At 44.5% G+C, this 18,790-nt stretch overlaps 1 protein-coding gene across 2 annotated transcripts in view; it reads left to right on the top strand.

Annotated features, from left to right (window-relative positions):
- The window catches only part of ENOX1 (ecto-NOX disulfide-thiol exchanger 1), a 564,686-nt gene that overhangs the window by 433,265 nt on the left and 112,631 nt on the right, over positions 1–18,790 (top strand). For both annotated transcript variants that reach the window (XM_058276646.2, XM_058276648.2), the window contains one exon: positions 17,671–17,777. In XM_058276646.2, coding sequence (XP_058132629.2) covers positions 17,671–17,777 — 107 coding nt within the window. The remainder of the gene's footprint in view (positions 1–17,670; positions 17,778–18,790) is intronic.

Here is an 18,790-nt window from a genome sequence, read left to right as displayed (position 1 = left end):
CATTTTTTTTTATGGGCACCAGGTCTGTGTCTGCAGTTAACATCACAGCAGTATAATGCATCACAGCTGCCAAGTCCTCTGGTTTTGTAAAACCCCGTGAATGACAGGGTAACAATGCCACGCTCTGACCTCCGCCAGGTGCAGGGCCACACATGGGATGGTGACGTATGCAATTTACATATTTGTTCTGAGAATAAGTATTACTTTCAGTGGTACAGTGTGCCAAAATGCCTGTCACCCCTCTCATCAGTGTAAAATGCAAGAGACAATGTATCTGCTAGGGTGGCATGAAAGAAGGGCCTGGAAAAGCAGGGTCTTAAATGTTAAAAATACATATATTTTTTTTTTTGTATGACTTTGTTATCAAATGACAGCTTTCACAGTAGCTTAGGGTATCATTTAAGAAAACTCCAAATTAAAATCTGATAAGTGACCAAATATCCAGAGCGAGACTAACCCAGGAGGCCTGTCTTTATGGAAATGGTACAGGAATTGGAAAAACGGCTGCTGTGGCCATTGAGGCTGGCCCAGACCTCCTCACCTGGGGGCAGCAGTTTTGAGGACCATTCTTTTATCTAACTGCTTATGTCTAACAATTCTAAAGTTAGGAGTATTAGGGATAAGATAAAGAAAAGTAATATTGATGCCACCTTTAGAAGGAGGGAAGGAGAGAATGGTTCAGTGGGTAGAGAGGGAAGGCGAGGGTGGGTTGGTAGGTGGAGAGGGGGCAAGATGACGTGCTTCTAATACATCCTGCAAAAAAAAGTAGGATGCTTTTAGAAACATTCTTATGGCATGTGTTTAGGATTCCACCTGGCAGGGAAGACTCAAGCCCTGGCTCACCTAGTCAAGACAGGCAGTAGCCATGGGTTAGAATGGGGAGATGTCGTTTTCTTTGGCAGGATCTGTTGAAAGGAGTACCTACTAAAACGAGGCCCTTACCGTGTGGCTGGGAGAACGCACGTGCCCACCTGACATTGTACAGGTGTGGGCAGGCCCAGGTGTGAAACCACTGGGAGAGCCTAAGGCGGGCAGCCTGCGGGGTCCAAGTGCCAGCTTTGTGTTACCAGTAAGAGCTATGACCAGGAGCATGGGGCTTAGATATGTCGGGATTGGATGGGAACATCTGGCAGAGGCGGCAGTGGTGGCCACAGGCCCCTGCCCGTGGGGCCGGCCCCTGAATCAGGTACCAGGTGACGGAACAGGCCAGGACCCGTGCACCCTGCAGCAGGCCTGCTCCCCCGGGGAGAAGAACCACACTCCGAGAGGAGGGAACGGAGGGGTGGTGCAGGGCCAGGAGCTTTGCACAAAGCACAGGAGGAGAGTGTCACAACAGATACCCCTTTGGCACCTCAACTTTAAAATCTCAAAGTTGGAATTCTTCCTAATAATTCTCACTCCTGATTTTCAAACCTGCTCCCCTTCTGAATTGTCCTTACCGTTTTATACATTCTCAGGCCATAATCTGGTAAGGAAATTTTACGCACTGCACCCCCACCACCAAACCCCACATCAAGGCCATCAGGAAGCCCCGTTGTTTTTACCTTCAACACTGTGTCCCTGTTTGGCCCACTTTTATTCATCGTTAACTGCCTAGGCCAAATGAGCTACCGAAGACTCTGATAGATCAGTTAGGTACTAGGTTAACTTCTAAGTAACAGAAAGCATTACCAAACTGTATCTTAAATGAATGGGGTTTTTCCTCTTCATAGGCAGTAAAATCAAGTTGTAGATGCTTGTTAGGACAGGTTCAGTGGGTCAAGGCTCTCAAGGCTGAGATTTCTACTTTTCCTCGTTGTCTAAGATAGCTGCTGCTGCTCCTACCATCACATATTTTTTCCCAAGCTAGAATAATATAAAAAGGAGAGAAAAATCAAGGAGGGAGAAGATGTTCCTTAATAATAAAAAAGTAAAATTTGTCCAAACTCCCCAATAGACTTCCGTTTATGTCTTGCTGGGTAGAATTACTGCAGGTGGCCACGCCATGCCTAGCTGCAAGGAAACTGGGAAATAGAATCTTTTCATTGGACCCATTTCTATTCAGAATAAAATCCGAGTTCCCGTTTTAGTTTCCTTGACTGCTCAAGCAAGTATCATGAAATGGGCCAGGTTAAACAATGGGAAATTATTCACTTACAGTTTAGAGGCTAAAAGAAAGTCCAAATCAAGGCATCAAGGCGATGCTTTCTCTCCAAAAACTGTGGTGTGCTGGGGCTGGCTGCTGGCGATTCTCAGTCCTTAGCTTTTGCATGGCAAGGCACATGATTCTCTTCTGGGTTTTGTTGATTTCAGCTTCTTGCTTCCTGGAGCTTTCTCCGTGTCTGAATTTCACCCTACTTCTAAAGGGCTCCAATAACAGGATTAAGGCCCAACCTGATTAAGGTGGACCACCTTTAACTGAAGTAAAACGTCCTCCTTACAATGCGCTTACACCCACCGGAATGGATTAAATTCAAGAACGTGTTTATCTGGGGGTGCAGACAGCTTCAGACCCCCACAGTTCCCACAGAAAGGAAGGCGAGAATGGACGCTCGCGGGCATTTTGCAGTCTCTGCCGAACATAGTCCCTTCCTTGCCACTTTGATTGCAGTTCAACCTATTTCGGGGTAAGACTACTCTTACCCAAATGTTAATCAGACCACGCCCCACCCCGACCTATACCGTTTAGGAGCTTCCCGTTGCCCCTAACACTCGCTTTCCACACCCCAGCGTGCAAGGCGCCCGTGCCTGCCTCGTCCACCCCAGCACCACCTCCACTCACTGAGTCGTCCCCATTGGCCTCCTTCCACCTGACTCCTTTAACACTTCTTCCCGCCTTGGAGCCTCGGGAACATTCTGTTCCTTCTGTCTGGAATGCTGGCCGCCCCCTACCCCCTTGGCATGCCTTCAAATCTTCTTCTTGTCCTTTAGCTCTTAGCTGCAATGACACAGCCCCTGGGAGGCATTTCTGATCCACCTGCTCCTAGCAAGTTTGCTGTCACTGTGCCATATCAGAGCCTTCACAGCACTTACCAAAAGGTGTCATATTTAATGATTTGTGTCCCTTGACGGTTTTAATCAGCTCCACAGAGGATGTCTGTTGTATCACGTGTCTGGAACGGAGGAATATGCAACAAATATTTGATGGGTGAACGAGTGAATGAATGAGATTACGTAGGAAACAAGACAAAAACACGAAGCCCGAAACAGTGAGTTCAGAAAAATCCAGCAACTTCATAGAGTTGTTTGGCATCTTAGCACTGCTGCGGGTGATAGGTTTCAACTTGCATGTGTAATCAAGCAGAGCAAAGCACCACACTTTACCAGGCCCTTGGCAGCAGGCTGGAGGGTATTAGGAGAGTCAAGGTAAAAGAATCAACAGAAGAATTCATGTTGACTCATCTCCAGTTGCAAACGTCAAGACCAACCCGTCTGCCTGTGGCTGCTTGGGGCAGCCCTCTGAGGCCTGCAGTTGGATGCTGCGGAGCTCTTCAGCACCTGCTGGGGTCAACAGACCGTGCTGTCTGAAGGGCACGTGTCCCAGCCGGGGGGTGTCTTCATGGCCCAGACCCTTCACATCAACTGGAAGATGGGAAGCACCTTCAGCGGGAGCTGGAGTTGAGTTGAGCCTTTGGGGGAGAACAGGAAGATTGCATATGTCTCCGAGCACTCTGGTGTGAAGGGGCCCATCATGAAAACGCTAGGGGGAACCTGGCCCGTGGTCGGTATATGCACATTTCATCGTCCTTTGAACTGGAGACATGTGCCGTGGCCGGTTGCGAGTCTCCTTCTGTTCTGGTTGACTTCTCTTCGCTTGTCACAATCACGTTTCCTCCTTTCCCAGCTCAGCTCCAGGTGGCGGGGTGATTTTGGTATCAGTTCTGGGTGGCTGCTTCTAAAACAATAACCACTAAAGTGCACAGTGATTGGCCCCCTTGATGCATTTTCCAAGAGCAACATCTGTCAGGCTCCCCATTTATTGGCATACATATTCCCAGGAAACACCAGAGGAGTCGCGTTTGGGTTTCCTCACTCAGAGGGAGACTAGGATTGTTAAGCTAGTAAAACTCAGGCATGGCCTCTCAGCTCAGGAAAGCTGGACATCCCCTGGTTGCTCAGCCGTGGCGCCGAGCGCCCCTTCCACCCGTAAGAAGCCCTCGGGGTCAGTGCACTGCTCGGCTGAGAGTCGTGCTGAGACAGCTCAGCAGCAGGTGTATTGACAGACCAGCTTTTTATAGCACACAGGGCCGGCCTGGGGTTCCGAAGGAAGGGCTCTTCCCGACTTCCAGGGAAGTCCAGCTTCAATTTGCGAAGCTCAATCAAAAGCCTGGATTCCTGCAAGCACTTTGCTGGAACAGCCGATTCAACGGAACAAGGGAAACTTCAGGTGTAAGACCAGGAGGCCGGATTAGATGCTCCTGTCTCAATGCCTTGCTTGCTATAGTTGCCCTTGTTTTCAGGTTTGCACAAATAGCATTTGCTCAAAGAAAAAAAAAAGTCAAGAGCCATTAATAATAACATGAAGAAAAAGTGGTGACTTTTTGCAAAAGTCTGCATCAAAGTCCAGCATTTACCTTTGAACACTGAGGGTGTTCAGTTCTGCCAGCATTTGATGAAATTCTAACTTTCTGATAATTCTGGTCTTCACCCCAGGACCAACTATTAAACATAATCAAATAGGCATTGTTTCCATCTGAGCCTCAGCTTAAGTTGCCAAAAGGAAGCAGCTAAATTCAGCCAAGGGTTTGGGGAGCAGAGCATCCATTCTGTATCTGTTGGGGAAAAGTTTTCTCTTCTGATCATGGATGTGCCACCATCAAAGATGTGAGAAGAGGACATCCCCTACCCTGTGCAGGACCTGGGGCTCTCCGTCTGTGCCAGCTGAAGAATCCCCATTTGCTAGATATAGAAGAAGAATTTTTCAGCACGGGTAGCTTATTTCATTCCAATGCCATCTTATCCTTATGTCATTCTTGTCTCATCTTTATGTGCTTTCCTGACTTACTATTTGGCAGAAACTTCTCCAAGTTGTCCATCTCTGAGACTTTGAGTGTTTGATCTTTGCTTTTTAAGCGTTGATGCTTTATAGGAATTCCCCAGAGGCTTGCCCACTTTCAGTTTTTCAGCTATGAGCAAAGCTTGTCCTTTCAAAACTCAGACAGGAGCTGTTTATAAAGTTCAGGAAGCATGTGCCGCCACATTCAATTATTAATATGCATGCCAGGATGATCAATTGTGCATGCCTTGTTACAACACACACAGATCTAATGAAAATTTAAACACTCCATGATAGTCCCACGTTGGTAATCTTCCAACATGCTTCCTGGTAAGAGAAAAGAGAGAGAAGGGGCCAAGTGGGGAAAAGGCACATGGGAAATCAGAAGGCAATAGAGAAGAGTCTATTAATATTAAGAGTTCGTGTCATAAATATGATGAACATGAATGGAAAGGTAGATGTTGTAGAATGCTGATGCTGGAGGAGACCTCAGGGAACGTTTGGGTCAAGCCCTTATTGTAAAGAGGAGGACACAGGCTCCGAGAGCAGATGGTATGGGCCACGGTCATTTAGCAATTTATGTATAGACTAGAACCCAAGACTCTGGGCTCCCAGTACAGTTTGCTGTCTATACTCATGTGTGGGTGTTTGCTTTTTTTTAATGAGAAATTAAAAAATGATCAGAGGAGGATATTGAAACTTTTATACTAAAATTGATTCGAAGGAATGTACGTGCTGCTATTTGGTTAGAAGACAAAATACTTGCCTCTAGCCGTACCCTCTTTCCCGCTTCCTTGCGTTTGCTTTATGCTTCTTCCCTTTTCTGAAACTTTTCCCCTCCTGCCCCTGCCAGAGTGGAAGCCCACCTTTAATCACGCTCCCTTCGTGAAACCTTTCCCAACAACTACAGCTCAGAGTGGTCTCCCTTTCGCTTACCTTCACCAGCACTGGCGAACACTGTCTCCTTGAACATTTTATAATTCTCTATTGTACATGCCTCTGGTATTTTGGCTTGGTTGGTTGTCTCGGTTTTGCTTTTGCTTTTGCTTAGGGGTGTAGCAGTACTTGGAACTAAACTGAGACGGGCCCATTTACTATTGTTTCCCCCACTCCCCGCCAAGGGATAGTGCTTGACAAGGAGGCCTCAGCACAAACATCTGTTGTTGACCCAAATTCATAGATGAGAATGAAGATGGTGTGAGAAATGGATCTGAAACCTAGTTAACTGCAGAACACCTTCTAAATGTTGCTGTACCAAGTAAGCATTGCTTTGATATGCCATCTGCCTCCAAGTAGAACACCGAGACCAGGCTTTTGTCAAGCATGTTCCAGTGCAGGGCTGTTACGCCTGTTATTTCAATCAGGAGCTTGGAGAGGCTGGAGCCTCCAAGCAGCCTTGCTTTGTACACCTTCACCTTCCGCAAACGGCGGACAGAACTTTGCCCAGGCGAGAGGAGATCCCAATTCAAACCCCAGTTTGGCCAGTCACTAGTCACATGACTTTAGGAACGTCATTTAACCTCCTCGAGTCTCAGTTTTCTCACCGCTGCGGTGAAGGAGTTTGACCAGACAAGGCCCTAGGGTCCTTTCCCGCTCTACAAATCCTACTGTCCTTGTCACATCAGAGGCAGCCTGAGGTAGTCTGAGGCTTCTGTGGACCTCAGACAATGATGTTCTTAAATGAATCCTTTCCTGTGGGTGTGAGCCTGTTGTAGGTGGGGCTCTTTGATCGGATGACTTCAGTAGAGGGCCTTCTGGTTGGATCACTTGAGTGGGACGTGACCAGGGTGGCTCAGTCTTCCTACTGGAGTCTATGAATGGCTGGCAGCCCTGTCGTCAGGGAGAGAACTTGGCCCGATGCCTTGATTTGGACATTTTTCTCAGCCTCATCACCATAAGCTTATACTTTAATAAATCCCCATCGTAAAAGCCAGCCCATTTCTGGTATACTGCCTCGGCAGCCTTTGGCAAGCTAAAACACAGCCCCTTTAACATTTCTTCATAACTAAGCACATCAAGCATCTGCCAGCACCCAGCCGTGACGTCAGAAGCTGATCACAGAGCGAAAGATCAGCCTTTCCTCCCCGCAGGTGCCGTGGCTTTACCTCGCCGTGGAGGTTACGGCGGCAGTGCAAAGCTTACACCGTATTTCCACCCCGGGAATGTATGCTTGGTACCCTGCAGGCGCTACAGGCTGGTCAGAATTACGGCAAGGGATGGCCGCGCCATGTGTTGACAGCCCTCCCCTGTCACGTCCTCATCTATCTTTTTGAGTAAAATCATAAAAGCCTCAGGTGCTTGAGTGAATGATTAAACTCATCCCACAAATATTTCCTGGGTCCCTAATAAGTGCCAGGTTCCGTACTAAGTGTGGGAGTGAAATGTGAGGGGTTTCTGATCTCTAAGTGTACATGGCCCCCCTTTTTGGCAGATTGGTGTCCTCACCCACATTTCATCTGCCTGTAAAGCTCTTTCTGAAATCATTTCCTTCTTAGGAGGATCTCAGCTAAACATTCTTTTTAAAAAAATCTCTGCCCAGGGAAATTTGGCTCCTATGTCTCCTGGTGTCGAAAAAGAATTTTATGAAGTGTTAAAATGTTTTCCCATGTCTGTGGTAGTCATTGCTATATAGCTCAGCCACATGGGAGGAAAAAAAAAATTCCCCATATCTGCTTTAGCAATTCGGCAGGTTTTTTTATTTCTCCTCAGAATCATACTGGATGGTTCTATGTGCCAATGTTTTAACTGCTGGGAATATTATTTCCATTAAAAATACTTCATTGGTCTCAGGGAATTAATGGTTAGAGAAAATAAATGTTTATAAAAATTTCCAAATCAAGGATGAGCACAGCATTTTCTTTTTCACAGGATACTAAAGCAGATAGTAGAGAATACTGGAAGCCTGCCTGAACTCTGTTGAGCCTTTTTTGGCATCTGTCTCCTTCCTGAGTCTCCAAAAATACGTTTTTTGTCAAGTAATACCACTATGATGTTACCATTTAAAAAAAATTTTTTTTAAATCATAGCAAAACGTGAGAGACAGATTAAGAGTCTTATACTCTGAAACAAAAAAGAATCACAGAAGGCTAGATTTCAAGATTTACCATCATAGAAATTGAGTGAAACACAGCATTTCAGGAAAGGTATAAATTTTTGGAGCTAAAGATAAAAAAACCTTCTTCTTTGTTATGAGCTTAGTTCTAAAGACTAGAAAAGGAGTGATTGCTAACTGAGAGCAGGTGGGGAAAGTCTCTGCTACACTGGAAAAAATCCAAAACAGCTATTTTTCCCACATTTTTTTTTCAAGTCAGGACAACTTCAAAATAAATCTGAAGAAAAGTAAGGTATCAATAAAGTTACTTTAAGGCAGAGATGATTCATTCTTGACTCTGCATCCAAAAACAAAAGAAAACAGCACCCAAAGAGAATCATGAAAGAGCCGTCACAAGCAAAATGGGAGGAATTCTATTTAAAGAGGCAAATTGCTTGGGTATGGAGTCACCTTCTGTAGCTGGGTCAGCAAACAATTTAAGCCTGGGACCAAAACTGGCCCACTGCCTGCTTTTTATAAATAAATTTTATTAGAACATGGCACCACACCTGTTCATTTACATATTATGTCTTTGGTTGCTGGCACAGTGCGAGGGCAGGGTATGACCTGCAAAATCAAGAATATTTACTATCTGTCCATTTACAGAAAAATGTTGCTGACCCCCAGTGTAGAGGATCACAGAGCTAGAAAGAATATTCAGGGGTGTCTCGTCATCCCCCTTTGACTTGGGATCCAAAACAAAGAGAGGCATTCCCCGGGTGACCCAGCGGGTTAATAGTGCTGCAAAGGCTTTACCAACACAGCTCCCTGACCCCAGCACCTCTCACACCCAGGCCCCAAACGTGCGCATTTGATTCTTGTAGGTACCCCCTTGGCTCCACCTCCTTCAGCTTCTCCTGCCAAGGCCTCCCATACACAGTGAAAAGCAAACAAAAATAGGACAGTGTCACTTTAGGGTAAAAGTGAGAAGGCTGCAGGGATGCACTGGGAGAAGCCACTTCCAGCCCGGTGGACACAAGAAGCCTTAGGGGTCCTTTTTCCAGACCCGTAATTCTTCACGGTAGTTCGGATTCCTCCATAAACTTTTAAAAAGAGGTAAATGCAGCCTCCTGCCCCATCACCACCTCAAATGCTCAGTTTCTTTGCACCAGAAAATTGCCTCCAGGGATCGTTCAAGCCCTTCCTGCCTCCCCAGGGCAAAGAGTCTTTTCCTTCCCCCCACAGTGCCTGGGCAGTGCCTAACATCCAGCCCCTGCAGCAGGTGTCGGGCTGTAATTCAGGGGTATAATGGCTATCTCCCCGTTGGACCACAGGCAGCTCAATGCCAATGCTTCCTTGGACCTTTTTATCCCCAGCACTGAGTATAATGGCTCTGACATCACACAGGTATAAATATGTGATTTGAAGTCAGACAGATGTCACTTCCATTCCCAACCTCACCACCTGCTGAATGTAAAACTTAAAACAAGTAACGATACTTCTCTGTGCATCTCAGTTTCTTTATCAGCAAAATGGGTATAAGAATAGCACCTGCCTCAAAAAGGGTTTTGGGGAAAGTTAAGTGAGATCCTGTTTGAAATCCCAAATTCTCAGACGTGAGGGTGAATCCAGATCCCATGGAGAGCTGCAGTTCTATGAAAATGTTTTGGGATTTATATCAGTTTTTAAAAGTTACCGTCTACTTGTTATCTTTGCATTAAGTTGAGCAATTTGACCATTTTCTGCCTGCCTGAAATTTGCTAAAAATAAAATACTTTTTCTTTTGGTCATAATTTGATTAGCATGTTTCTCTTTTTCTGCTCCTGAACTGGAAATTCCAATCCATGCCTCCTTAAAAGGGATAGTTTGTTTTTTTTATTTTTTAAAAGATACTTCAATTACATAAATGTTACAGAGAATATATAGGGGATTCTCATTGCCCCACTCCCCACATCTTCCACATTTTCCCGCATTAGCAACATCTTTCATTAGTGTAGTACATTCATTGCAATTGATAAACACATTTTGGAGCATTGCCATTAATAAGCATGAATTACAGTTCACATTGTAGTTTACACCCTCTCCCATTCGACTCTGTAGGTTACGGCCAGATATAAAAGGGCCTGTATGTGTCACTGTAAGATCATTCAGGATGATTCCCAAGTCCCATAAATGCCCCCCTACTACACCTGTTTTTCCCTCACCCTAACCCCGGAACACCCGTGAGTCACTGCCTCCACCACAATGGTATTCCTCCCATTGCTAGTCAGAAGTCTATAGTAGAATACTAGGAAGTGTACTTTAGTTCGTTGTTCGTTTCCCAACCCTGAGGACTCTGGGATGGTGATGCCCACTCCACCGTGAACTGAGGGGGGCTTGGTCTTAAGGGATGGGTGCTCATTCTCTGTGTCCTGGGCTTGCGGCCAGACAAGACGGCCAGTGCCTCTTGCATCTTGCCATCCCCAGCACTGGGTATAATGGCTGTGACATCACACCCCCCAATGCCCACAAGACTTTGGCCAAGAATGTAATGGGTATAAATACAGATACCATTCCCATTCCCACCTTCACCACCTGCTGAGTACAAAACCTTGAACCAGCAATGATACCTCTCGGCGCATCTCAGTTTCTTTATCAGCAAAAGGGGTATAAATATAGCACCTGCTTCAGAGGGTTACAGAGCTCCTTCTTGCTCTGGGCCCAACTGGAGGGTGCAGGGATCTGCCTGGGAACCTTCTTGCAGGCTTCCCAGTTTCCTGCTGCCCAGCTTCTGACCCTCCTTCCTCTGACTTGCTGCTCTGCGTGTCTGAGAGCCGAAACCACTTACTGCATGCCACTGCTCTTCTTCCTCAGCCTAGAGTCACAGCTCATCAATTCCAATATTACATCCCAAGTCTCATACTTTCTTTTGTCTCTTACCCTTCAAAAGAGAATTCAACCCCAGCTTTTAGTATTTAAAAACAACTATGACAAGCTTGGGTGGAGGCCAATTTATTTCCTTTCTTATATGCCTTTGAAAAATCTCTTATGAGCTCGTCATAGAGGATTTAGAAAAATGTTGTCCTCTAAGGGGAAGAGTTTCCTCTGAATCCTCCAGAGTTAAGGCTTTCTCATAAGTCCAGATAACATTAGAAACAAAAATTAAGCTTGAAAGATGTGTTGGAGGTGTTTTATTTCAGCAGGCCTACTTCCTAGAAGGACTTAATCAGTTTCTCCAGATTTGGAGACACTAAATGAATTTAAGGCTCTTTCACAGCTTTTTTAGCTGGAACAAGAGGTGAAGGAGGTGCAGGGACTCTGAGAAAGAAAGCAGCTGGGAGGACGTGGAAGGAAAAAGGGCTACCTTCGCGTTCTTCCGAGGAGCCCAGCCCTCTCTTTCGATGCTTCAAGTGCCTTATTTGCCCAGCGTTCAAAATCCAGATGCCTCAAGCAGCCCGGAAAGCTGCAATTTTGCCCCTAGAGCCTCGCTCTTCCCTAGGCTGCTTGTACAAATGTGATTTGTTTCTGGGTAAGTGGGTGTCCTTTTCCTTCGCTGAGAAGACTGAAGATAAGTGCTCAGGATGGTTTGTAAAGTTCTCTTTTTCTCTCAGGGAAGAAATGTGCTCTGTACTCAGCAGATATCCAAACATATTGGGGTGGATTATGTGCAAAAAAGCAAATGGTTAAATTTCTTGGTTTATCGGCTTTTGGGGATTTGTAAGGATATCCGTGTATATGTGTGCGTGCATTTATGTTTAAGTAGCTGCGTGTGTGGGTGTGTTTCTCCATACATGCATACTTGTAAACTAATAAATATTTGCTAGTAGGGGTTTGTAGCTGTAAAGAGTGGTTAGCGGCTTCATCAAGGCTGTGTTTAGCCTTCTGTTACGTTCATTTATACCTGCGGGAAAAACTAGGGACTCTAACATCTCAGATGGACATTCAAGCATACTTCTGAAAAACTAATCACTTTTAGCTTTCTTCCTAAGCCTCAAAAAACCTTAATTTAGGCAAAACACTTAAAACGCAGAATGTAGGGAGAAAGAGTTATAAGTTGTGAGAGAAACATTTTCTTATTGAGAGCTTTCTCTTGCTCATACTTCCAACACTTTCAGGCGTGCTTTCTTGAGTGAAAAAAACGTGGCAATCACAGCACAGAATTTGTCCTTTTCAAGTGATAGAGGGTGCAGAGCTGGTGAAATCACTGACTCGAGTGTCCATCTGAACTGGTTCTGCCTGCAGCGCAGCTTCTGCGATCACCTTGTCTGGACAAATGTCGATCCCATCTTGTGGGCTGTTTATCTCTTCTTCTGAGAAAGATTCCATTTAGTTGGGTGGGTTCTAACAAATTGTGGTTTTCTTGTACTTAGAACAAGTCATCCAGATTATCCTAGAGAAGTAGTGAGTGGCAGTCAAATCCATGGGCAAGCTTTTGGTGTTCCTTGCTGTAGACAATGAACAGGGGACGGTCTTCAACTGTGACATCAGTGCTAGCGGTCATCCTGATTTATGATTTTTAAAAGCATGCTGTCTTTGAATCACATACATGAGGCCATGCTCTCTGAGGTGGTTTTTCCCTAATGATGATTAATTCCTGCTGAGGTAAGCAGTCTTTCAGAGTCCTTTTGTACGCCCAAGAACTTAAATTTGTAAGACAAATGGCTGATTCGGGGGCAGTCTGTGCAGACGGGAGAGAACTGGATGGCGCCGTGTAAATACTGTGAGGTGTTTTTCAAACACATGTCAAATAACAGAGATTTTTTTTTTTTTTTGTGAATATGTGAAAAAATATAAAACTTCCTGGTAAAAGAAGTATAGAATTTAATCATGTTTACCTATCCTATTGAAAAGAGTACAGTTCCATGGAATTGGGGACCGTCCAGGAGACCTGAGCCTAGCCCTTTGAGCCCCTCCTTCTTTCTCCACCCCCAGGCTAGGTTTCAGCTCCATCAGGATGGCCTCCAGGTCTCTCTCTTTTTTTGCTTTGTTTTTTTTTTCATTTTTCTTTTGCATGGCCAAAAGCAAACTCCCCGCCTTCTTTCCAGGCCTCCACCTATCCTCATTTTCTTGGTCTCTCATGTACTTCCTGAGCCGAGTCATTCTGATCTTCTTCCTCTTCCTGCACCCGCTCTGCAAATCAGCCTCCCCTTCTCCCAGCCTTTCCTGTCAGATTGCTCCTTGTCCAGCCCTCCATTAGAGCCTCTGCTGAGTCCAGGCTTTCATTCTTCCACCCAAACGACCTCCACCCTGATGGGCACCCTCCAGGCTATAACATAAAGCTCAGAATTCTGGCTTAGCAGTCACAGTCCTTCCTGAGTTGTTCCCACCCAGCGTTAGCCCCAGTCCAGTTTCTCTGACACAAGATGCTTTTCACAGCTCCATACTGGACTTGGAATGGGCGAATGCCTTCTGTGCTGAGCAAGCATTGACCCACCATTTAAGACCTGCCGGCCGTGCTGCCTTCTTTGTGATGTGCTCTCTGATTCCATCCACCGGGTTGGTTCCTCTCTTCTCTGCGTCCCCATGGCCATCATCTGCACCTCTATTGCACAGGATAATTATCTGCTTGCCTTTCTTTCTCCCTAAGGACTGTGACCTCATCAAAGGCAGGGACTATGCCTTAATCATATATTTCCAGCTATCAGCAAAGTGCCTGGCATGTAGTAGACTCCCAGGTATCTGTTGAATGAGTAGATGGAGGAATAAATTGAACTTATGCTTGGGAAATGATAATATTATGTTCTAAATAACTGAGTGCCCCAAACAGGGAATATCTGTAAAAGCACATGTCTTAAGAAGATAGTAGATGATCTATTTTTGCCCTTATACCTTTCCAGTATTAGGACATTGGGCCTTTGTAGTGAATGCTTTTTCTCTTCTCTGCTTCTCCATCTGCATTATCCCCATCTCACCCTGCACCCCACCCTGCACAAATTACATATGTAATTTGACCTTTAGCATATCCCATTTATTAACAACCTTTGCTGATTGATAAAAGAATTTTGACTCTCACTGCCTGTATTAGTTAGGGTTCTCTAGGGAAACAGAACTGACAGGAGATATCTGTAAATAGCATGAGATTTTATGAAATTCTCTCATGAGACCGTGGGGATGCAAAGTCCAAATTCCACCAGGCAGTCTACAAACCAGGGGCTTCATTGAAGGTCCTTGATGGGTTCCCAGGAGACATTGGCCGTCTGCAGTGGCGCTGGGGATTCTCTCTCCTGAAAGTGCTGAAATCACTTTCCCATTTAAGGAATTCAACTGATTGGATAAGACGTCTCTCATTGTTGATTACAGTCTCCTCAGTTAACTATAGATGGAATTGGCCATCTATGCAATCAACTCGCTGATGATTAAAGTCCGTGGAATGTCCCTGTGTTAGAGTTGGCCCAGTACTTCCTTGACCAGATGACAGGGCGCCATTACCTGTTCGAGGTGACACATTAGCCCAAACATCATGCTGCCCAAATACAGAGCCTCAGCACTCGAAATCCGTCCCCCTCGGGGCCTGAGGTCAGGGCAGCACAGTTCTTCCTAGGGAGTTCCACCCTCTGCTGAAAGATGCAGATCAAAGAGCTCCGCTGTTGAAATCCGTGGGACCCACTGCTCTTTAATAATCACAAGCTCACCACCCCTGCCAGATATCTGCACCTGGCAGTGGGCACATTTGGGGGCCCAGTGCTCCATGTTGCCCTGCAGAAGGCGCTGAGGCTCCAGGTTCCAACTGCAGACAGACAAACCAGCAGGCATCCCAGGCAGTGTTGGCTGGGCCCTTCTCTCCCCCACCAGCTGTGCTGCAGTGGACCCGAGCAGACCACCAGCAAACAGTGGTCCCATGATGGTCAGGTGGTCAGCACTTAGAATAGCCAAGAGGAGATGAGGCTGGCAGTATTGCTTCCTCCAGGTGAAGTCAGGGGACGGAATCTAGGAGAAGCCTGTCCAGAGACCCCATGAGCTCAAAAAGGGTATGAGCTGAGTGCACAACCAATCCTCCCATTAAAATTGAGTGAAACAGGGAGAAAATATTTAGAAATCACCTATGAGATAAAGGTTCAATATCCAGAACATATAATGAAATCTTCAGCTAACAACAAAAAGAAAAATACCCAATTAAAAAAATGGGCAAAAGACTCAAATAGACATCTCTCCGAAGAAGATATATAAATGGCCAGAAAACACATGGAAAGATGCTCAACATCATTAGCCATTGGGGAAATGTAAATCAACACCACAGTGAGATACTATTTTACACTCATTAGAATGGCTGCTGTTAAAAAACAAAACAAAACAGAAAGTAGCAAGTGTTAGAGATGTGGAGAAATAGGAACACTCATTCATTGCTGGTGGAAATAGAAAATGATATAACTACTGTGGAATACAGTTTGGCAATTCCTCAGATAGGTAAGTATAGAATTACCATATGACCTGCAATCCCACCTCTAAGTATATACCCTAAAGAATTGAAAGAAGTAATTCCAACGAATATTTGCACACCAGTGTTCATAGTGGCATTATTCACAATTGCCAAGAGATGGAGGCAAACCAAGTGCCCATCCACCAGTGAGTGGATAAATAAAATGTGATCTATACATACAATGGAATATTATTCAGCCACAAAAAGGAATCAAGTCCTGTTACATGCAACAACATGGATGAACCTTGAAGACAGGTTGAGTGAAATAAGCTGGACACAAAAGGACAAATACTGTATGACCTCACTGATTTCAAATAATTAGAATAAGCAAACTCATAGAACCAGAATCTAGAATATAGGTTACCAGGGGATGGGATGGGGATAAGGAAAGAGAAGTTAAGGCTTTAAATGCATAGGGTTCCTATTTGGTACTGATGGCAATGTTTTAGTAATGGATGGCAGTGATGGTGGCACAACATTGTGAAAGTAGCTGAAGGCACTGAAATATGTATCTAAATGTGATTAAAAGGGGAAATGTTTGATTGTATATATGGTAACAGAACAAAAAAAATTTTTTTTAAATTTCTACTCAAACAGCGAGCCATAAGTTAAAACATGGAGTATAGTACAATTATAATAATGTTCTATCATCACTTGTAACAAATGTTCCACACCAATGCAAGTTGTTAATGATAGGGTGGTATGTGGGAATCCTGTATTTTATGCATGACTATTCTGTAAACGCACAACTTCTCTAATAAAGAAAAAAAATTAGGTGAAACAAATTCATCATGTTACATACGGTTTGATAATTAGGAGATTTGGAGTTGGGATTCTCTCGAGGTGGAAAACACTAAGCATAAAAGTTTCTGTGAAAATTACCCATAGATTGAGAAGGAGTTGCTTAGCATTATAAGATATTTATAATGTGGTAAGTGGATGGAATCTCCTTTTTTCCCCTCTGCTTCATCATATGCTTGTATGAGTATTTTGCATGCTGCTTTTGAAAACTGTGGCAATAAGTGTCATTCTTCTTCTGTGGCAATTATTCTGTTACTCTTTGACATTCTTTACACACCAGAAGATTTGGAAGATCTTCTATGTCCTTTTTTATAATAGAGCCTTGGAAATCATTTAATAAAGATTTATGTTAGATAGGGTGTTAACATCCATGAGAACAAAACACGTTGACTATGCCTTCCTAACCATGCCCTGAAAGTTCTGGTTCAATCATATGGTGGAATCCATCCTACGATTTCCTTAGCCCCATGCTACTAACTAGGTCAATAACTTTTAAGCCAGACTGAATCTGCAGTTGGTTTGTCCAACCCTAACACACACCACTAAGAGCCTATCCCATTTTCTGCATAGTTTTGCTAACAACCCCTCAACATTGATTATTCCAAAAGTACCATGCCTAGAAGCCACAGATAAGCTGAATGGAGTCAAGGTGGTCAAATTAGAACTTTACAGGGTTCAGCAGCTAGAGGGAGGGGAACCTTATTAAAGGGATAATAGAAAAACAGAGAATGGTGGAGAGTCGTGATGAACTATGGAAGGCACCAGATGGCACTGAAATGAGTTCTGCATGCCAGTGCTGCTGGTTGGGTGAGCCCCGGTCGTGGAGGCCACGGCTCCTTCCCTGCCATAGGGCTGGAGGGCTGGCTGCGGAGGGTGCCACAGGAGGAGAAAAAGGAGCAGAGGGCTAAAATTGGCCCTTGAGATTGAGGGAAGGTATGACACAACCCTTCCATTGTCTCAGCTTTAACCTTGAACACGGTAATGTCTGCAGAGGGGTGCAGTTGAGTCCTTGAGATGGGGATCGAAAGCAAGAGATGGATATCTTTGACTCTTTGCATTCAGCCACTCCACCCCAGCTTCACTTCTAAGCCCCCAACCCTGGAATTACTTATCTATATATCTCTATCTGTATGCCAACACCAGGGCCTGTAGATCTATAGATCTAGGTATATAGATATATCCAATCACATTTGGAGATAAAAGCTAAAGAATGCTGAAGCAGCTGCCCACGCACTTTTCCCAGTCACATTTAGAATTTGTTTTAACCTAAAGTTATGGAGGCAGACTTGAAGGGAGCCATCCCCAACCTTGCTAAAATGTAAGTACAAAAGGCACAGATTGGATGGATATTGATGATGTTGTTTCAATTGTGACATCATCCATAGACTCCTAGTGTCTTGGCTTTGCTTCCCTAGAGTGATCACAACATAAATTACTTGTCTTGTTTGACTTCCTTGTTCACCAAAGTTGAGCAGATTGTGGCCGTTTTCAACGCTTCTACCAGACAAAAAGCTTGGGACCATTTCTCGAAAGCTCAGCGCAAGAACATAGACATTTGGCGCAAGCACTCTGAGGTTGGTGATTTTATTATTACTTTCTAACCACCGTCACACAGCTGGACTGGCAGAGAATAGCGTGGCTGCCGCCCTTGGGGTTTTGTTCGAGTGGGCAGTACTCCAACCGTTGTGCTGTCTCCTTCCCAGCCCCAAGCCCAGCTTAGATTTTTTCCTTCTCCTGAAAAGTGACAGACTTCACGCTTAGAGGATAGAGTGCCTTTTCTCCCCTGTGAAGGGAGAAAATGATCCCTGCCATTCATTGGAAAAGCTTCAGAAATAAATGGAGATACTTTGCTTAACAAGTCACTTTGAACAAAAGTGTAATTTAAAACAGAAAACTAGTTTTGGAATAAATACAGGATTTTTCTGAGTGTTCCTGATGATGATGGTTTGCTCTTGGGGACACAAATGGCAAGTGTGCCTTTCCTTCCATGTCTTTTCATCATAAGCAATGTCTTAGTCCCCTGTGCTTACCATCTGATTCTATCAGACCTCTTCCTAGAATAATTTTCCCAAGAGGAATGAAGGTTCAAGCTAGCTGAGCCTACCCTTTAGCATCAATGCATGTGTGGAGTGTGAGTATCTACCTCCAATGAAAGAAAGCAGACTTGACCTTCCTTGATATCTGAAAGGACCAAAAGGTCTCATTAGTCATTGGTCGTCCAGCTGTTGTTTTTTAATCCCACAGCGTAGTGTACGCTTTGAGCCCGTAACTTAAAAGTAAGTATGCTATCTTTGTTTGCTTCCTTTTAAATAAGAGAATGCTTTTCATTTGGATGCCTCTCCATCTCTAGCATGTTATTATTAAAGTTCTCTGAATGAGAATCCCCTCTTTCAAAATCCCAAACTTATAGAAGGTAAGGTATATTTATTTCATGATTTGGGCACACACCTATAAAAGTAACTGTATTATATAGTTTGAGAACCCACTGAGTCCTATGACATCAATCATTTGGGGAGCATTTTAAGTGCCTATTAACTAATGCTAAATTACAGTTGAATACCAATGGCACCGGATGTAACTACCATAT

The sequence above is a fragment of the Dasypus novemcinctus genome, chromosome 15 (assembly GCF_030445035.2).
Source record: "Dasypus novemcinctus isolate mDasNov1 chromosome 15, mDasNov1.1.hap2, whole genome shotgun sequence".
Lineage (NCBI taxonomy): Eukaryota > Metazoa > Chordata > Mammalia > Cingulata > Dasypodidae > Dasypus > Dasypus novemcinctus.
This window is presented reverse-complemented; position numbering and strand designations above follow the sequence as displayed.